The sequence below is a fragment of the Xyrauchen texanus genome, chromosome 4 (genome assembly GCF_025860055.1).
Source record: "Xyrauchen texanus isolate HMW12.3.18 chromosome 4, RBS_HiC_50CHRs, whole genome shotgun sequence".
In the NCBI taxonomy this organism is placed as follows: Eukaryota; Metazoa; Chordata; class Actinopteri; order Cypriniformes; family Catostomidae; genus Xyrauchen; species Xyrauchen texanus.
Genome location: NC_068279.1, coordinates 46,154,325 through 46,168,931, shown reverse-complemented (window position 1 = coordinate 46,168,931; position 14,607 = coordinate 46,154,325). Strand labels below are relative to the sequence as shown.

The window sequence follows — 14,607 nt, the reverse complement described above, 5'->3', positions numbered from 1 at the left end:
ATTCAACATGCTTGCAAAGACCCTACCAGACATTCCAGGAGTCGTGCGGGCCTGGCGATGACAATGAGTATCTTTTTCACCAGCTCCTTGATGAAGGCCACCTCTGCACTCTCTGATCGCTCAGTCGACTGCATTACAATGAAACAACACATCACAAATGGCCATCTAGCCATGCATCAATGAAAGCAATAGAGAAACTAGTTGAAAGGCAAGAATAATTTGCTTTTAAGTCTGGCGGATTCATTACACAGGGGAAAGCATTTCAAATACTGAAAGAACAAAAACAAAGCCTCTGGAGGCATCATTTACCTCCTGAAAGAGCCTTTCCAGTTTATCTGTGAGCTCACAAAAGTATCGGGAGGTGACCAGGCCAAGGCGAGACATCTCCAGGCAGTCTCTGGCCAGCTCGATGATCTGGTGGTGAGCAAAGCTGAGCACACCATCGGCCAGAGGCAGGACGTTCTCAGGGGAGTTGCTCTGAATGATTTCCTTGATGCGCTCCTCCATCTGAGCAGTGGCCTGAGGGGTGGAGAGATGGAGTCAGTTCTGCATTGTGTGTTGGTGAATACCAGCCAAGTCCATGATAGGCCATAATGGCTTTGGGTAAATGTGTGGGCCCACAGAAATCTTTTGAAAGTTCTGAAGAAGTTGAATGCCTGGCATCCAATAAGTTTTCACATACTGTAACATGCCAACTGCATGATAACTCTTTAGTTTGGCTAATTTGGTAATAGTTTCAACAACCAATAAGAATCCTGTTGGGAAATTTCAAGACATAGCTTATAAGCACACACCGATCAGCCACAACATTAAAACCATCTGCCTAACATTGTGTAGGTCCGCCTCGTGCCCTCAAAACAGCGCCAATCCGCATCTCAGAATAGCATTCAGTTATGATATTCTTCTCACCACAATTGTACAGAGTGGATATCTGAATTACCATTGCCTTTGTTAGCTCGAACCATTCTGGCCATCCTCTGTGACCTCTCTCATCAAACAAGGCATTTTCATCCACAGAACTGTCACTCACTGGATGTTTTTTGTTTTTGGCACCATTGTGACTGTTGTGTGTGAAAATCCCAGAAGATCAGCAGTTACAGGCTCAGTTTAACCCATTATCCTATATTTGAAATTCATTCAGCAGAAATTCAGCACACTTTCCCGTACAATCAGCACAAAACATTTGAAAAGTGTACAGATTCCATGTTTTAATAATAACTGCTACTCAAACACATAAGTAACAGATACACAACAGTACAAAATTCTTAGGCACATAAGATGTTTCACAAAATCATTTGTCTTAAGATGGTTATTTATATCTTCAGCTTTAGTGTGTCAATAGGAAATATAAATGTTAGACTCACAAACTTTACTTTTGCAAATAGAAAAGATTAGAATAGAAGAACAGGGAGCCCTGCAACAGATGTCATGGCCCCCACAAATCCCCCCACTGACATCGGGTCAGTATGAGATTACATAAAGAGACAGAACCAATTGAGTAAGCCAAAATAGATAGAAGAACTGTGGAGCTTGGAACATCCTATCTGCCAACAATCAAGAAAAACTGTGTCCAGGTGTACCTAAGAAAATTGGTGCTGTTTTAAAGGCAAAGATGGTCACACAGAATATTGATTTAGCTTTTATGTTTAACTGACTTTGTATGCCAAAGTGATAAATGAAAACTATTTATGTCATTATTTTTGAAGATATCCTCACTATGCAACATTTTTCACAAGTGCCTAAAACATTTGCACAGTACTGTGTGTGTGTGTGTGTATACGTATATATATATATATATATATATATATATATATACATACACACATACACATCTACACACACACAACCGTTCAAAAGTTTTGAAACACTTACTCATTCTTTATTATAATTTTCTTCTTCACATTTTAGAATAATAGTAAAGTCATCAAAACTATGGGATAACATAAATGGATATATGGGAATTATATTGTGAATAAACAAAATCCAAAATAAACTGTGAAAACTGTGTGGAGTGGTGGTGGCATAGTGGCTAAAGCACAGGGCTGTTAATCAGAAGGTTGCTGGTTCGAACCCCAAGGCCACCATCATTGTGTCCTTGAGCAAGGCACTTAACTCCAGGTTGCTCCGGGGGGATTGTCCCTGTAATAATTGCACTGTATATAATTTTGGATAAAAGCGTCTGCCAAATGCATAAATGTAAATGTAAATGTAATATTTTAGCATCTTCAAAGTAGTCAGCCCTTTGCCTTGATTTTTCAGTCATGTACTCTTGACATTTTCTCAACCAACATCTTGAGGTATCACCCTGGGATGCTTTTTAAACAGTACTGATGTTGTTCCCATCTATGTTGGGCACTTATTGGCTGCTTTTCTTTATTATTTGGTCCAAGTCATCAAATTAAAAAAAAATTAGTTTTGTAATTAAATTAATATGGTAGAACTTTGTCTAAAAACTAATTTCAAAGATTTAAGCATACACCTGCAGATCAAAAGATTTTTTAAATCATGAGAAACATTTCAGTCAAGTGTTTCAAAACTTTTGACTGGTAGTGTATATATATATATACACACACACTGGTGGTCAAAAGTTTGGAATTTTGCTGTTTCAGAAGGAAATTGGTACATCAATTCACCAAAGTGGCATTCAGCTGATCACAAAGTATAGTCAGGACATCACTGATGTAAAAAAACAGCACTATCACTATTTGAAAAAAGTCATTTTTGATCAAATTGTTTTGAGGAATGGAGGCTATACAATGTTTGAAATTGCCAAAAAACTGAAGATTTCTGAAAGCTTTCTGAAAGGTGTACACTATAAAGGATTAACTGGCTCTAACAAGGACAGAAAGAGATGTGGAAGACCAGATGTACAACTAAACAAGAGGATAAGTACATCAGAGTCTCTAGTTTGAGAAATAGGTCACATGTACTCCGCTGACAGCTTCATTGAATTCTACCCGCTCAACACCAGTTTCATGTACAACAGTAAAGAGAAGACTCAGGGGTGCAGGACTTATGGGAAGAAAAAGCCACTTTTGAAACAGAAAAACAAAAAGAAAAGGTTAGAGTTGGAAAAGAAACAGACATTGGACAACAGATAATTGGAAAAGAGTGTTATGGATCTTAACCACATTGAGCTTTTGTGGGATCAGCTAGACTGTAAGGTGTGTGAGAAGTGCCCGACAAGACAGTCACATCTATGGCAAGTGCTACAGGAAGTGAGGGGTGAAATGTCACCTGAGTATCTGGACAAACTAACAGCTAACAAGGATCTGCAAAGCTGTCAATGCTACATGTGGAGGATTTTTTTTAAAATTAGAAATCTTTGTAGTTTAAGAACATCAGAAATTTTCTTTCAAATTATAATAGTATTTTTGTACATTATTAATGTTCTGATTATACATTTTGATCAGTTGAATACCACTTTGGTGAATCAAAGTACCAATTTCTCTCCATAAGAGCAAAATCTGTACATTATTCCAAACTTTTGGCCACCTGTGTATATATATATATAAATATATGTAAATTTATTATAAGGGATTTTCTAAGGACTTGTCAATGTACACCTGCGGCACACTTTGGAAACATCTCACTCTGGTTGTGTCGCTGTGTCAATTAATCTTGGATTGAAACTTAGAAAAACAAATCCCGAGAGCACTTTTTTCAGCTGCCAATGTCTGAACCATTAAAATAGCTTATCTTATGACCCTGAATGAGCTTAGTGAAAATGGGTTTCACTTACCTTAGGAAATCTTTCTTTATACACATGATTCATCATGATAATCTCATGGTCACAGCATGACGCCGATCTTCCAGGACTGTCAAAGCAAAGAAAACATATTTTTCAAAACGTATACGGTCTTACCATAATTTTGAGTTTGCAGTGGCATTTCAAAATTGTTGGTAATTTTAGGATCAGCCCATTTTGCAAAAAATGTAATCTTAGTATTTTGAGACAGAGAAACGCTGCAGGCATCCCAATTTACTTCTACTTTATAATTTTATAAACTTCTGTTCAAAGGTAGCATTTGAAATGTAGCCAATCCAAGATAAACTACCATCCACTGGTAGCATGTTATGTGCAATATCAGTCTACAAAGAATGCATGGATGCACACTTCCTAAATCTACTGGAAATAGTATACCGTCCAGGCACTGTTGGAATATTCCTGTCACCACTGTCAACATAATTTGGTACGCATTCATTCTGATCTTACATTATATCTAGAATGGCTAGTAAAGGAATTGGGACTTACAATACCGTAAAAGGCAACAACATACAAGCTTCCCATACCTGAGACTGCGAGAGCGTGGCCGCATGGGCGTGACTCTCCTGTGTTCGTCTCCAGAGATGCTCTCGGTGCAGAAATGTTTGGACAGGAAATGGAGCTCATCTGGCGTGGGCTGGAAGGGCAGTTGATGGAGCTTCTCCTGTGATGAACAGGATGACTGGAAGTGAAACGAAAATACATTGAAAAAGAAAAGAAGACAAATGAAATGAAAACAAAACAACAAACAAAAGATGACGACTGATGTGCTATGTCACACATCAATACTGTATGCGAGCATGCGGGCGAGGAGCATAAACAGTGCTTGATTTATACTGGTTTCTTGATAGTCATAACCCTGAAAACATGAAGAATGGAGACTTCAGTCAAACATGTAAGTATTTAAGTGAGGGGCCTATTGTAACCATGATGTGAGACTGTTTTAGACAATGAATTAAACAATTACTGCTTCTTTCATTCGTCGAATATATTGTGGTGACCTGAATTTATTTTGTATGGTGGAGCAATGCTGCCACATACATATGATTCTTTTCACTCAGTTACTGTATGTCGTAAAACAACATCTTTTTTCATAATAATGAGCTATTATGTTGAAAAAACTAAAAAGATTCTCATAATAAGGAGATGTTGTCATAAAAAAGAGATCTTCTGTCGTGCTTTGAGCATCTCACAAATTAACTTGGGCTAAGAATCACTTTGCATGTCCCCGCCCACATGTGCTTACAGTTAAATGTAGCTACTCAGTGGTAGATTAACCCTACACATACAATTGTTTGATATTTTGAGTTTTTACAACATATCTCGTTATTACTAGAAACTATATAATTTTTACAAAATATCTTGTTATTACGAGAAACGATATCGTTTTTACAACATATCTCATTATTACTAGAAACAATGTAATATTTACAAAATATCCCGTTATTACTGGAAACAATGTCGTTGTTACAACATATCTCATTATTACTAGAAACGATGTCGTTGTTACAACATATCTCATTATTACTAGAAACGATGTAATATTTACAACATATCTCATTATTACTAGAAACTATGTCGTTTTTACAACATATCTCGTTATTACTAGAAACGATGTCGTTTTTACAAGGTATCTCATTATTACTAGAAACTATATAATTTTTACAAAATATCTTGTTATTACGAGAAACGATGTCGTTTTTACAACATAATATCTCGTTATTACGAGAAATGATGTCGTTTTTACAACATAATATCTCGTTATTACGAGAAACGATGTCGTTTTTACAACATATCTCGTTATTACTAGAAACTATGTCGTTTTTACAAGGTAACTCATTATTACTAGAAACTATATAATTTTTACAAAATATCTTGTTATTACGAGAAACGATGTTGTTTTTACAACATATCTTGTTATTACGAGAAACGATGTTGTTTTTACAACATAATATCTCGTTATTACGATAAACTATGCAGTTTTTAAAATATATCTCGTTATTACGAGAAACTATGTCGTTTTTACAACATATCTCGTTATTACTAGAAACAATGTAATATTTACAACATATCTCATTATTACTAGAAACGATGTAATATTTACAACATATCTCATTATTACTAGAAACGATGTCGTTTTTACAAGGTATCTCATTATTACTAGAAACGATGTAATTTTTACAACATATCTTGTTATTACGAGAAACGATGTCGTTTTTACAACATAATATCTCGTTATTACGATAAACTATGCAGTTTTTAAAATATATCTCGTTATTACGAGAAACTATGTCTTTTTACAACATATCTCGTTATTACTAGAAACGATGTAATATTTACAACATATCTCATTATTACTAGAAACGATGTAATATTTACAACATATCTCATTATTACTAGAAACAATGTCGTTTTTACAAGGTATCTCATTATTACTAGAAACTATATACAATTTTTACAAAATATCTTGTTATTACGAGAAACGATGTCGTTTTTACAACATAATATCTCGTTATTACGAGAAACGATGTCGTTTTTACAACATATCTCGTTATTACGAGAAACGATGTCGTTTTTACAACATATCTCATTATTACTAGAAACTATGTCGTTTTTACAAGGTATCTCATTATTACTAGAAACTATATAATTTTTACAAAATATCTTGTTATTACGAGAAACGATGTCGTTTTTACAACATATCTCGTTATTACGAGAAACGATGTCGTTTTTACAACATAATATCTCGTTATTACGATAAACTATGCAGTTTTTAAAACATATCTCGTTATTACGAGAAACGATGTCGTTTTTACAACATATCTCGTTATTACTAGAAACGATGTCGTTTTTACAAGGTATCTCATTATTACTAGAAACTATATAATTTTTACAAAATATCTTGTTATTACGAGAAACGATGTCGTTTTTACAACATATCTTGTTATTATGAGAAACGATGTCGTTTTTACAACATAATATCTCGTTATTACGAGAAACTATGCAGTTTTTAAAACATATCTCGTTATTACGAGAAACGATGTCGTTTTTACAAGGTATCTCATTATTACTAGAAACTATATAATTTTTACAAAATATCTTGTTATTACGAGAAACGATGTCGTTTTTACAACATATCTCGTTATTACGAGAAACGATGTCGTTTTTACAACATATCTCGTTATTACTAGAAACGATGTCATTTTTACAAGGTATCTTGTTATTACTAGAAACTATGTTGTTTTTACAAGGTATCTTGTTATTACTAGAAACTATGTTGTTTTTACAAGGTATCTTGTTATTACTAGAAACTATGTTGTTTTTACAAGGTATCTCATCATTACTAGAAACTATATAATTTTTTACAAAATATCTTGTTATTAAGAGAAACAATGTCGTTTTAACAACATATCTCATTATTACTAGAAACTATATAATTTTTACAAAATATCTTGTTATTACTAGAAACGATGTCGTTTTTACAACATATCTTGTTATTACTAAAAACGATGTAATATTTACAACATATCTCGATATTACGAGAAACTATGCAGTTTTTAAAACATATCTCGTTATTACGAGAAACAATGTTGTTTTTACAACAACATATCTCGTTATTAAAAGAGAAACAATGTCGTTTTTACAACATAATATCTTATTACAAGAAATGATGCCATTTTTACAACATATCTCGTTATTACAAGAAACTGTCATTTTTACAACATATCTCGTTATTACGAGAAACTGTCATTTTTACAAAATATCTCATTATTACGAGAAACTATGTCGTTTTTAAAACATTATATCTCGTTATTACAAGAAACACTGTCGTTTTTACAACATATCTCGTTATTACGAGAAAAGATGTCGTTTTTATGACATAACTGAGTGAAGAAAAAAGTGTGGCAGCATTGTGTCAACGTAATTTTTTTACATCATGCTGTATTTAAAGCCAACAACAGTGGATCAGAAACTAATACATTTCCAATAACACAAACATACTAATTCTGTTCATGATCACCAGAATCAAACCAAATATTTTCTGATTTTGTCCCATTACACAGCATTTTTACTTTCAGTACGAAAAAAAAAAAAAGTTACTTTGCTGGAAATTTATGCATTGTGTTATTTGGTTGTACTGCTGTAGTTACTTTTCTGTAAAGTGAAAGCTGATTGGCTGGTGTGCCAGCATCATATTGCGCATCACTTCCTGTGAGGGTGGCCAGCTGCGGCGACTGTGTGTGAAACACAACAACAACCAGAGAGTAAACGTGTGAGTTTGCAGTCTGGCACAGATTCAGCGACATATTTACCAGCAAAAAAAATCTGGCACTGCTCACAGGCACATTAGTCAGACTGGGAGACAGTCATGAAGCATCTGTTATCCATGGCAGACAGTTTCAGCCAAGTATTAGTTCAGTTACGCGTACATATATATATATATATACTGTATATATGCAAGGACACAGACCTAAACTAACTACAAGCTTCAAAGCAAAATACAGCAATGAAGATTGGACAATGCTGAAAGAAATAATTATAGCGGCATTCATTGTATACAGCATAATGCCTACAATTTTATAATGCAGGATTTCCCAACCGGGGGTTTGCGAACATCTATGGGTTCATGATGGAACTGCATATTGTCCATGAGATTATAATCTTGTGACAGTGAAAATAAAATAGATAATAGACAGAAGAATGCATGATAATTATTCACTCAAGTTTATATTGTAGGTGTTCCATGTGAATAAATACACCAATTATTAAAAAAAATATATATATTTATTTGAGGAAAAATGGAAAGTTTTTAAAGGGATAGTTCATCCCAAAAATGTGCATGACTTACTTTCTTCTGTAGAACACAAACATTTTATGAAGAATATTTCAGCTCTGTAGGTCCATAAATGGTCAGGGCTTTAAAGTGCTAAAAAGCATATAAAGGCAGCAACAAAGTAATCCAGACCCCAGTGGTTTAAATCAATGTCTTCAGAAGTGATGTTATAGGCATTATTTATTATCATTTGTTATTATAAATTCTCCTGCCTACCCAGAGGGTGGCGATATGCACAGAGAATGCAAATCGCCAAAAACACAAGAAGAAGAATGTGGAAGAGAAAGTGAAAATGGAGATTTATGGTAAAAAAGACTTAAATATTGATTTGTTTCTCACCCACACCTATCATATCACCTCTGAAGACACTTTTCTACTGTTTTTATATGATTTTTGGGGATTTAAAGTTCTGGCCACCATTCACTTGCATTGTAAGGACCTACAGAGCTTAGATATGTCTCTAAAAATCTAAAAATGATTGGTGTTCAGCAGAATAAAGAAAGTCATGCATCATCCTGGATGGCATGAGAGTGAGTAAATTATAGGAGCATTTAGATTTTTTGGGTGAACTATCCCTTTAAGAAAAAAACATTTTTCGACCATTTTCCTTTGTGGTAGAGTTGCCATATTGCAACGTATCTCTATTTAATTTATGTATTTTTCTTTACTTTTTCCCCCCCTCCAAATATTAAATGTTCTGTTATTCGAGCAATTGTTTGGTAGAAAATCAAATGGAGGAATATATTCCACAGTTTGAACAATAATTCCTTATATTTATTTAAAAGTTAAAATAATTAAAATCTCAGGGTACTTTTAGTAAATAATTTATTTTAGTGGTCACATGGGTTCAGCTGACTAAAAAATCTCTGGGAAGTCCTGTGAGATGGATATAATACATATAATGGAAAATCAGTGCTGATACTGTGACCCTAGGTGTTCCTACTCGACTACAATATCCAACTGTCCCAAGTTTAAATCTGCTCAACTTTGCTGAATCGCCAACACTGTTTCTCAAGTCGAAAACTCTCAGACACTGAACGACTTCCTGTCTCTTTGTCAATAAAAGCACATCACTGTCAGTATGAACACACTTTCTTGTGTGGTACTTACAGAGATGGTAGAACTGGGTGTGTTAGTTCCATATCCAGATGAGGGAAGTGATGCCAAGGACCAGCGTCGCCCATCAGTCCTGCAAATACAGACAGCTTTAACTTCATATTCGCACAAATAATCACACAAACTCTAGAATTTGGGGTCATCATAAACAGAAGGCACATATTTTATTACATTGCACTGGCTCCAAGATATAAGAGACGAGTGTTATACAAGATAAGAGAGTAAATGCTGAGTGAGTCATTTATTTTCAAAGCAGAACAGATGATGAAAGTGCCATTATAATCCATGAGCTCCAGGCAGTTATCTTTAGAGCAGCGCTCTGTGAGCAATTTCCTGCAAGTTTTCAAGACAGTTGATTGAATGAACTGATGATAACAATCACGGAAAGACAAAAGCCACAAACACTGGGAGCATTACATAGGTTGTTTAAAAATAAAGTAGATAATGCCCAAAATTGTTTGATTAGCTTATTTTAGCTTTGCTGATATGAGATTAAAAACTGAGCTTCTGAACCAGATTTAATTGCATTCCCATCTCAAGCCGTAGATGCCCCGTCATCTCCTGCGAAAGCAACAAAATGTTCTCAGAATGTTCTTCTCATCAAAGAACATGTTGTTTATTTCCTGTTATTCTTGACAGATCTGGACCACGATTCTAAAAATACAGCTACTTATCTATCAAACTGTGTTTTATAAATATATAAATGTTAAATTGTCTAAGTGTTTAACAATATATTACTGATATATATTATTACTGATGACTGTGACTCCAGAAAGTTTTTAAACACTTAAAGGGTTAGTTCACCCAAAAATGAAAATTATCCAATAATTTCCTCACCCTCAAGCCATCCTAGGTGTATATGACTTTCTTCTTTCAGCCAAACACAATTGGAGTTATATTAAAAAAATATCCTGGCTCTTCCAAACTTTATAATGGGAGTGAATGGTACCTTAGATTTTGAAGCCCAAAAAAACGCATCCATCCATCAAATATTCTCATTTTTGGGAGAACTAACCCTTTAACACTTAAAAACATTTCCTATTCTTCCAATTACTTTTATTTTTTGTGAAATGTTTTACTGTAAATGTGTACTTTTGCTATCTTTCTTGCAAGTAAATGCCACCTGGTTGGTATTAAGTAATCTAATGCAATGATAGTCATTGTTTAGAGTGGCTCAAGTGCCCAAATACTTATTGGGTGCACTGTGTCTTTCCTCAGATTTTCTGGTAATAATAATAATAATAATAATAATAATAAAAAAAAAGTAATGAAAGTGTCTGAAGAATGTGTCCTTTACCTGCGTGTGAAGGAGAAATGAGCTGAAGCACTCGGCGAAAAGTTCCTAGGGCTGTCTTGAGGACTTGTGCCTGCAAAAAAAAAAATCAAAAATAGTTTTAACAGTCTTGAAGTTTCACTAAAACTGGTTTAAAGCTTTCACTTTGCCGGTGAACTGCAGAAGAAAATAACTATTAAGTGAAGTGTGTAATTTCTGCAGCCAAATGGAATAGCAAAAATAATGTTCCACACCAAGAGAAGCTTTCTGAGGTTATACGTTAATATTTTTCTGTCTTGAAAACAAGACATTTTTTTATTTTTTTTTTTATTGATCTTTTATCCAAGTAATAATGAAAAAAAAGACAGAAAAACACTCATTAATTTATGCATTTTTGTTTGGTGCCACTAGTGTTGCTGAAATAACACTTATTGTTTGATAGATCAATCAAGAATCTTCTATGTATCAATAATATGGATAGTATTATTATCTTCTGTACTTTAATCAATGCAGAGCCCCCATCTTCTGAGGGACAGGGAGGTTTTTAGTGAATAGCAACTTAAATTTCGGTTTGGTCTGGAAAGCAATCTCACGGCTTTAGCTGCTTTGGAATATAGTCAATGAATGTAATGACTATTTTTAAGGTGCAAAATGTTTTTAACTTTGTTTAAAAAAAAAAAAAAAAACGAGGGTGAGAACACAATGACAGAAATCTTATTTTGGGGAGATCTTTCCCTTTAAGCTAGTGTCAGCTGAGGCTCCTACATCATCCCTGTCACCATACGTGCTCTGTGCTCTTATTAGCAGATCCCCGCTGTTTCTGGGGATTGCTTTTGGCAATATGGGCATGTGCGAGGGTCTAGGAGATCCCAAATCACAGCCATTAGAGTCAATGTCCAACTTCCAACAACCCTAAAAATCTGCCTTAAGCACTGCAACAATTATAGATAATTAACTTGATTAAATATGGAAGGAGTTAATAGGTAATTAACAGACGTTATGTGTATGGCCCCTCCGGTGTTGATAAAGTGAACCCCTGAGCTTTAGCTGATGGATGTTATTAGCAGCGACTCATTTCCTGATATTCATACACAGCTGCTAACCATATAGATTATAGATATAGATACAATTTATATTTGAGTTTTATTTACATCACTCATTTTACTAGTGGTCTAGTGATATATATACAGTATATATCTCAAAATGACTTTATATAATAAATTGGGATGAAAAAATAATAGTATTATATGCTCTCAGTTCGACTTGTGCATGCATCGTTCAATACATAAATATAACCAGGGCTTTTGATTTAACAAATTTTGTGTGATTAATTATATTTCAAAATAATGTGTTAAAAATAATGCAAAGAATCAAGTCTTTGGACTGTAATAAGGAGTATTTGTACCATTCCTACCAAAATCATACAATTAAGTGTGAATTAAGTGTTCAATTAAAACCTGAAGTACAAACATTTTGCTTTAGGGGCAGAAATTGCAAATCTAGCTGTACAGACAAGCAGGTGTACATGCTAAAACACTGTGTTTATGATGCTGCACAACCGAAGTAAGAGGCTCCAAAAGCGTCCGTCTGACACATGTGTACACTGGCGGCCAAAAGTTTGGAATAATGTACAGATTTAGCTTTTATGGAAAGAAATTGGTACTTTTATTCACTACAGTGGCATTCAGCTGATCACAATGTAGAGTCAGGACATTAATAATGTGAAAAATGACTATTTGAAAAAAATGTTCAGAAACTAAACTTAAACTACTTCAAAGAGTTTCAACAAAAAATCCTCCACGTACAGCAGTGACAGCTTTGCAGATCCTTGATATTCCAGCTGTCAGTTTGTCCAGATACTCAGGTGACATTTCACCCCACACTTCCTGTAGCACTTGCCATAGATATGACTGTCTTGTCGGGCACTTCTCACACATCTTAGTCTAGCTGATCCCACAAAAGCTCAATGGGGTTAAGATCCATAACACTCTTTTCCAATTATCTCTTGTCCAAATGTTTCTTTGCCCACTCTAACCTTTTCTTTTTCTTTTTCTGTTTCAAAAGTGGCTTTTTTTTGCAATTCTTCCCATAAGGCCTGCTCCCCTGAGTCTTCTCTTTACTGTTGTACATGAAACATGGTGCAGCGGAGGAAATGTGGTGCGTCTATTTCTCAAACTAGAGACTCTGATGTACTCATCCTCTTGTTTAGTTGTACATCTGGTCCTCCACATCTCTTTCTGCCCTTGTTAGAGCCAGTTAATCCTTTATAGTGTACACCTTTGTATGAAATCTTCAGTTTTTTGGCAGTTTCAAGCATTGTATAGCCTTCATTCCTCAAAACATCACTATGGCAAGCCATAATGGCAAGTGATTTTCTAGCACCAAATTAGCCATTTATCATGATTACTCAAGGATAAGGTGTTGGAGTGATGGCTGCTGGAATTGAGGCCTGTCTAGATTTGATAAAAAAAAAAAAAATTCAAATAGTGATGGTGCTGTTTTATACATCAGTAATGTCCTGACTATAATTTGTGATCAGTTGAATGCCACTTTAGTGAATTAAAGTACCAATTTCCTTCCGAAACAGCAAAATCAGACAAAAACACAGACAGACACTGAACAGGTTACCTGTGTGTGATGATAGAGGCGAGTGTGGCCGAGGAAGAGCTGACGACTGTCCGCTTCCTATCAGACTCTTTCTGTTGCTCGTCCTGCAGCTACAAAAGCAAAGTAAAGCATTGTGTATTGTTAACAGCCCACTGAAAAGACAACACCTTTTTATTACAGTAAAAATACAAGAAACATTTAATCTTTAAATGGTTTTAAATAATACAATGAAAGTAATTATCTTTAATATTAGTCTGTGATTGTGCAAAGAGAAATACAATGAAGTCAAAGCTGCTATGGGCATTAATATATATATATATATATATATATATATATATATATATATATATATATATATATATATATATATATATATATATATATATAGGCTTTGTAAACAGCACAAAAGAATCAAAACTCAGAAAACTGTGTGTTTGTTACATTGCATGTTCAGGCTTCTGGCATCATGTCTTTGGAGGACAGGTTTTAGGAGGAAAAGGCATTTGGTTTCGTTATAAGGGTCTATTTCAGTGGCTAGGAAGTTAGAAAGATGGCAAACAGCTTTAAAATCACAGTTTTCAAATCTTTCATATCCATACACAATGTTAAGCTTACACTTGTGAAACAGCAAAATCATTTGCTGAAATCAACTTTCTTTTTACGGAGTAATACAAGAGTAATTTGCCCACCATACCATACAGAATGAAGAAAAAGTAAAAAGAAAAGGTTATCTACTAGATTCTACCCTAAAGTATAGTATGCATGAAAATAAAATTAATATATATATAAAAATATTTTCTTGAAGTGGTGCTTTCCTTTGCAAAATTTCAACATATTTAAAATTGTGTTGTGAGTGGCTGCTGGGGCATCGCAATACGGAGGGTTCTGGGTTGTTGCAAACTGGGTGTTACAGGCCTAAGAAGCCCACCCCCATAGCTACATATGCTGCATCCTAAATATGAATCAATATGCATTTATTTCATCCAACAGGTGAAAATCATTAGTCTGATC

At 34.4% G+C, this 14,607-nt stretch overlaps 1 protein-coding gene across 1 annotated transcript in view; it reads right to left on the bottom strand.

The window, feature by feature from the left end:
• LOC127637453 (microtubule-associated serine/threonine-protein kinase 4-like) overlaps positions 1–14,607 on the bottom strand; it is a 194,870-nt gene that overhangs the window by 25,836 nt on the left and 154,427 nt on the right. Inside the window, exons 5-11 of the mRNA XM_052118529.1 lie at positions 13,618–13,706; positions 11,014–11,083; positions 9,711–9,789; positions 4,294–4,448; positions 3,743–3,818; positions 310–519; positions 27–128 (exon numbers count right to left, since the gene is read on the bottom strand). Coding sequence (XP_051974489.1) covers positions 27–128; positions 310–519; positions 3,743–3,818; positions 4,294–4,448; positions 9,711–9,789; positions 11,014–11,083; positions 13,618–13,706 — 781 coding nt within the window. The remainder of the gene's footprint in view (positions 1–26; positions 129–309; positions 520–3,742; positions 3,819–4,293; positions 4,449–9,710; positions 9,790–11,013; positions 11,084–13,617; positions 13,707–14,607) is intronic.